This window comes from Pinus tabuliformis, chromosome J, assembly GCF_031772625.1.
Source record: "Pinus tabuliformis cultivar Carrire ecotype Pingquan chromosome J, CPIR1, whole genome shotgun sequence".
NCBI lineage: Eukaryota > Viridiplantae > Streptophyta > Pinopsida > Pinales > Pinaceae > Pinus > Pinus tabuliformis.
The window spans coordinates 253,540,523-253,546,940 of record NC_142295.1 but is presented as its reverse complement, the minus strand read 5'-3'; the positions used below and the strand labels follow the sequence as shown (position 1 = coordinate 253,546,940).

The 6,418-nt window shown below is 37.9% G+C and overlaps 1 protein-coding gene and 1 pseudogene across 1 annotated transcript; one reads left to right on the top strand and one right to left on the bottom strand.

Moving 5' to 3' along the window:
- Positions 1 to 511: 511 nt before the first annotated feature.
- LOC149226728 (putative protein phosphatase 2C 44) lies at positions 512 to 1,598 on the top strand. The gene is made up of 4 exons (XM_089380282.1): positions 512 to 740; positions 959 to 1,059; positions 1,326 to 1,382; positions 1,548 to 1,598. Exons 1-4 carry the CDS (start codon positions 512 to 514, stop codon positions 1,596 to 1,598), a joined length of 438 nt encoding a protein of 145 aa, XP_089236408.1.
- A 161-nt stretch (positions 1,599 to 1,759) lies between these two features.
- LOC149226727 (origin of replication complex subunit 5-like) lies at positions 1,760 to 5,897 on the bottom strand (annotated as a pseudogene).
- Positions 5,898 to 6,418: the final 521 nt, after the last annotated feature.

Sequence of the window (6,418 nt, the reverse complement as noted above, 5' to 3'; positions counted from 1 at the left end):
ATGTCCATTTCTCAAACCTCAAAGGTGAAGATTCTCCAACATTTTACTTCTCACATATAATGAATTTCTTGTTTTTCCCCATCATATTTCTAGTTGAATATGTTTCATGCGTAAATCCACTATTTTTCAAATAGCTTAAACTGTTCATATATTTCCTATACTTATATGTTCATGTGTCTCTTACACCTATCCAAAGAAAAAATGTCCAGTAGTAGCATCACGTCATGGCATAAAGAAATAGTGTTTCCTTATTGCAAAAATTGCATTTGCGACAAATCGTTATCATTTTTGATAATTTCCTTCCTATTTATAAATATGATGGTTCTCAAATGACTCTTTAGAAAAAAATTGTATATCAGATGAGATTTCTGACTCTGATGCACATCCAGTAAAATGCTTTTACAACTGATCTTCCATTTGTTGTATTGGTTGTCACTTGCTATTTTCAAAATTTTGTATGGTGTAAAATGCTAATCAAGTATTTTAATGCTAACAAGTATCTCTGATAATAATGGAGCCGAAGTTCTGGAGAGACCTAGAAAGTGCCATCAAGAATGCATACAACCGGACTGATGGGAAAATTTTAGCAAGGGCAGCTGATTTAGGGCCCGGTGGCTCCACAGCAGTCACTGCTATTTTAGTTGATGGGAAAAAACTCTTTGTAGAAAATACAAGAGATTCCACGGTTGTTATATGTAAAAACGGCACTGTTATTCAGCTGACTGTTGATCATGAGCCAAGTATTGAACACAAAACATCGAGAAGGGTGGATTTGTGACACTCCTACCAAGTACCACTACAAATGCTGTGCAGAGATTAATTTTAATGAGAACATACTTAAATAATTTCTAGCTCAAGAGTAACATTTGAATGGTCACAGGGAGAAACTGTATAGTTATGGCGTTCTTTTTTGATATATTAGGTGATGTAACTTGAGTTAATGGTCAGCTTGTTGTAGCTCGTGCGTTTGGTGACAGGAGTCTGAAGCAACATTTAAGTTCAGAACCAGATGTGAGAGACACAGAATTTCTCATTTTGGCTAGTGATGGATTGTGGAAGGCAAGGCATTTTTTCCAATCATTGACTTATTTGCATAGTTACTGTTAGATGCATATTTTTTTTTGGAAAACTCATCTCATGGGAGAAAGCATCTAGGAAATTTTTTGATTACTGTATTGTCGTTAATTTTACTCGAATACTTCATCCGAAACGCCGTAAGGCATAAATTGAAGAACACAAAGGTTGTTGTGGTTATTCAGTTTTACAAACTAAATATACTTAACAAAACTATTGTAATGGAGTCTAATTCATATATGTTCCCACAGATGAGGAGGTTGTATTGTAAGCCTGAATGCAATTACTCTGTTCCCACAGATGAGGAGGTTGTATTGTAAGCCTGAATGCAATTACTCTGCTAAAGAATGAAACTTAATTGTCTTGCCCCTAGATATTTCCTTGACATGTTGTCGGGGTTTTACCACACAAATCCCATGTATTAATCTATATAATTTTGTGTGCAACTTTATTGTGAATAATCTAATTTGCAGACTCTGAACAACATACCTGAGTTATTCACAACTCCCGGGGTTATGCGGTGAAATAGTTCATATCTTTTATAATTACGTGACCTCCTTGCCCCACAACATACAACATTTAACAATCAATAAATTGTCTTTCTCCCACAAATTGAACTGATTTACTTCCTCTGTAGCAGGCGACTGAACAACACGTCTAGAAATGGTCCTTGTCAAGGTCATTATCACTGATAGAGATATTTTGACAAAGGAAATTTGACACTGCACGCAATCTACAATCACAAACAAATAAGAGACGGATTAAAAATAAAATTCCTATTTCCCACAGCCAAAGTGATGATCAAAGATTTTAGTCGATATTTTCAATACACCATAACAACACTAAACATTGATAAATCATAAACAAAAAGAGGCATACCTTCATTGCAAGTTCCTGATCGATGTTGCAACGATATCTAGCAGCACCTTCTAGGGGACAGTTTGTTCCTTTATACAAAAGACTGATATTACAAAGAGTTGAGAGCTGCATAAGTCTAGCATCAACCATAGGCCCCAAACCATTTTCATCGGCTGCATATATATTGTCATATTGTAGATTTTCCAATTCTTCATCTGCCACTGCTGTGATGCATTGAAAGATTGCAAGTAGCCTCTCCAAAGGGAAACTCCCTGGACCTTTAAGGAACTTTTCTTGCTCCTCATGTTCCTCTCTCTCTGTGGATTTTACACTCCTATTCACAAACCAACAAAAGAGATTATACAATAATTACTCCAAAGTGATGCTTGGGATTGCATAATTATATGGAGGAAACCTTAACTTCTTGCTGCCATGAAATGGGAAAGAGGGCATAGTATTCAGATGAGCTGGAACTTCTAGATAAAAGAAATCAGATCCTTCCTTATGTGAAATCAACTAAATTTATTTTTAAGAATCAGATGAAAAGAAAAACAAAAAAGGAGAAAAGCAAAGGATCAAAGGAACTAAAGTTCTTACTTTTTCCTTCGCTTACGATTATCTAATCCCCTAGGCGAATCAAACAACATGGCATCAAGAGTCGTAGGGTTCCTTGATGCAATGAAGGCAGAGATGAGCAAGTACTTGCCACAAAGAGAAAGATGAAAATCTAGATCTTCATGTATTTCATCAAAACCTTGTCTTCTTGTCATGATTTTCCTTCTTGTCTCCAGAAGTAGGGACATTGAATACTTGGTTCAAGGCCGGTGCAATGTGTGGCTCAAGATAAGAAAACAGCCTCCGCTTTCCGTTTTCATCGGGAACCACAACTTCTTTGCTAATTGGTTCACAATATTTTTGAAACAAATGTTCCAATGTTGTAGAGAGTTTTGTAACTCGCCTGCAAGCTCTACTGAAGGGCTTCAAAATAGCATTGTTCAATATCAAAAACAAAAAGAAAACAAGTTTAAATCAAGCAGCCACATGTTTGATTGAAACTTTTAAAAACTTCGAAAGCCCCTTAACTTGAACAGCAAAGAGAACCGTGGCACGGTTTGGACACCTAAGATCAGAGAAGCCCAACTTTCTTGCTGCTGGGTGGATCTTCCCATACAAAATAAGCAAGTGTATAGTGTGCAGAAGAGACAGAACTTTCAGCAAACCAAACTAATAACCTCATTGACAGGAGCCAATCAACAAGATTTACACATTGCGACATACTCCTATGGACGTAGAGAAATAGTAGACACATGAACCCAAATTTACCTCGTGTTTTTCTAATAAGATTTGAGCATTATTGTTTCATTAACAGAAATCTATAAGCATATTTGAAGAAAAAGGTAGGCACAGGTACTTACTTGAGAAATGAGGCATACAGCTCACTAATAGGCTGCCCTTTGATACGGATTTGATACAACTCATCATCAATATAGTCCCGAAAGTAGATTGTCAATGGCTCCAGAGCACCAATATGGGAATAGAAGGAATCTGGAGTGATATTGCTGATAAAAATCAAACCCAAATTGGGCATTCTTGTCAAATCAGATAGCTTGAACAATGCCGAGATGAGGTTGAAACCATTGTTCCACTCATGCAGAAGTTCAATATTGTCAAATATCAAGTACACCACCTCTGGAAAATCCAATCTCCTGACTTCTATACTAAAAGAATCATTGTCCCTCTTCCCTTTGTCTTTCTGCGAAGGATCATCGCAACCAGAAGCCTGAAGTCCCTTTCCTGTATTTTTTTTGGAGGAACCCTTAAGCCCCTTTTCTGGAATTTTTTGGGTATTCTTGCGAGGGGAGCCCTTAAAACCTTATTCCTGAAACCCTTTCTCTGGACTTATTTGGGTATCCTCATGGGGAGATCCCTTAAACACTGATTCCTTCAGCCCTTTATCTGGGATTTTTTTGGAATCCCTGGGAGGAGAGCCCATAAACCCTGGTTCCCAATCTTTCTGAGATTCTATAGACCCACCTACCAATTTCTTTTCATATTTTTTCTCAATGGCCTGAATACAGGCTTCTTTCAAATACACAACAAAATCTGCAGTTTTCTCGCAGCGCTTCGCACTGCTATAGTTATTAGATTTTGTTCTTCTGTGGGATATCAGCTGGTTTAGAATGGATTCAAACAGCAGACGAGGGCTAAAAAAAGATCTACAGCTCGCATAGGCAAAAGCGCAATTCAAACGCTTAAATATATCTAAAACTACACTGGTTTTGCCAGTGGAAGGGCCCCCATAAATAAGCAATAGCGTCATAAAAGCCCTTGGACCCCCAACGAGCGATATGAGCTCTTTAATCTGTGTTTGTCGCCCGGGAAATCCATCGCAGAGGCATTGTTGGCTGTTGTGCGTCTGGTGATCCACCTTTTACTGCATGTAAAGTGAAACGTTTTTTTAAGGATTTTTAATGTTTTAAAACATTTTTTATCAAATCAGACGGTTGATTTTTGTTCAATCGTCTAACAAAAAATCTAACGGCTACGATTAGGAAAAAAAGGCAATCAGGGGAGTTCATTTCAGAGGGAAATGCCTTACGGCGTAACAAGCTCTACTGAAGGGCTTCAAAATAGCATTGCTGAATATCATAAACAAAAAGAAAACAAGTTTAAATCAAGCAGCCACATATTTCATTGAAACTTTTAAAAAATTCAAAAGCCCCTTAACTTGAACAGCAAAGAGAACCGTGGCACGGTTTGGACACCTGAGATCAGAGAAGCCCAACTTTCTTGCTGCTGGGTGGATCGTCCCATACAAAATAAGCAAGTATATAGTGTGCAGAAGATACAGAACTTTCAGCAAACCAAACTAATAACCTCATTGACAGGAGCCAATAAACAAGATTTACACATTGCGACATACTCTTATGGACGCAGAGAAATAGTAGACACATGAACCCAAATTTGCCTCGTGTTTTTCTAATAAAATTTGAGCATTATTGTTTCATTAACAGAAATCTATAAGCATATTTTAAGAAAAAGGTAGGCATAGGTACTTACTTGAGAAATGAGGCATACAGCTCAGTATTAGGCTGCCCTTTGATAAGTATTTGATACAACTCATCATCAGTATAGTCCTGAAAGTAGACTGTCAGTGGCTCTAGAGCACCAGTATGGGAATATAAGGAATCTGGAGTGATATTGCTGATAAAAATCAAACCCAAATTGGGCATTCTTGTCAAATCAGATAACTTGAACAATGCCGAGATGAGGTTGAAACCATTGTTCCACTCATGCAGAAGTTCAATATAGTCAAATATCAAGTACACCACCTCTGGAAAATCCAATCTCCTAACTTCTTTACTAAAAGAATCATTGTCCCTCTTCCCTTTGTCTTTCTACGAGGGATCATCGCAACCAGAAGCCTTAAGCCCCCTTCCTGTATTTTTTTTGGAGGAACCCTTAAGCCCCTTTTCTGGACTTTTTTGGGTATTCTTGCGAGGGGAGCCCTTAAACCCTTATTCCTGAAACCCTTTCTCTGGACTTATTTGGGTATCCTCGAGGGGAGCTCCCTTAAACACTGATTCCTTCAGCCCTTTATCTGGGATTTTTTGGGAATCCCTGGGAGGAGAGCCCGTAAACCCTGGTTCCCCATCTTTTCAAGATTCTATAGACCCACCTACCAATTTCTTTTCATATTTTTTCTCAATGGCCTGAATACAGGCTTCTTTCAAATACACAACAAAATCTGCAATTTTCTCCCAGTGCTTCGCACTGCTATAGTTATTAGCTTTCGCTCTTCTGTGGGATATCAGCTGGTTCAGAATGGATTCAAATAGCAGACGAGGGCTAAAACAAGATCTATAGCTCGCATAGGCAAAAGGGCGGTTCAAACACTTAAATATATCTAAAACTACACTGGTTTTGCCAGTGGAAGGGCCCCCATAAACAATCAATGGTGTCATAAAATCCCTTGGACCCCAAACGAGCGATATGAGCTCTTTAATCTGTGTTTGTTGCCGAGGAAATCCATCGCAGAGGCATTGTTGGCTGCTATGCGCCTGGTGATCTGCCTTTTATTGAATGTAAAGTGAAACGTTTTTTTAAGGTTTTTTAATGTTTTAAAACATTTTTTATCAAATTAGATGGTTGATTTTTGTTCAATCGTCTAACAAAAAATCTAACGGCTAAGATTAGGACAGAAAGGCAATTGGGGGAGTTCATTTTAGAGGGAAACGCCTTACGGCGTAACAAGTTCTACTAAAGGGCTTCAAAATAGCATTCAAAATAGCATTGTTCAATATCAAAAACAAAAGGAAAACAAGTTTAAATCAAGTGGCCACATATTTCATTGAAAATTTTAAAAACTTTGAAAGCCCCTTAACTTGAACAGCAAAGAGAACTGTGGCACGGTTTGGACACCTGAGATCAGATAAGCCCAACTTTCTTACTGCTGGGTGGATCGTCCCATACAAAATAAGCAAGT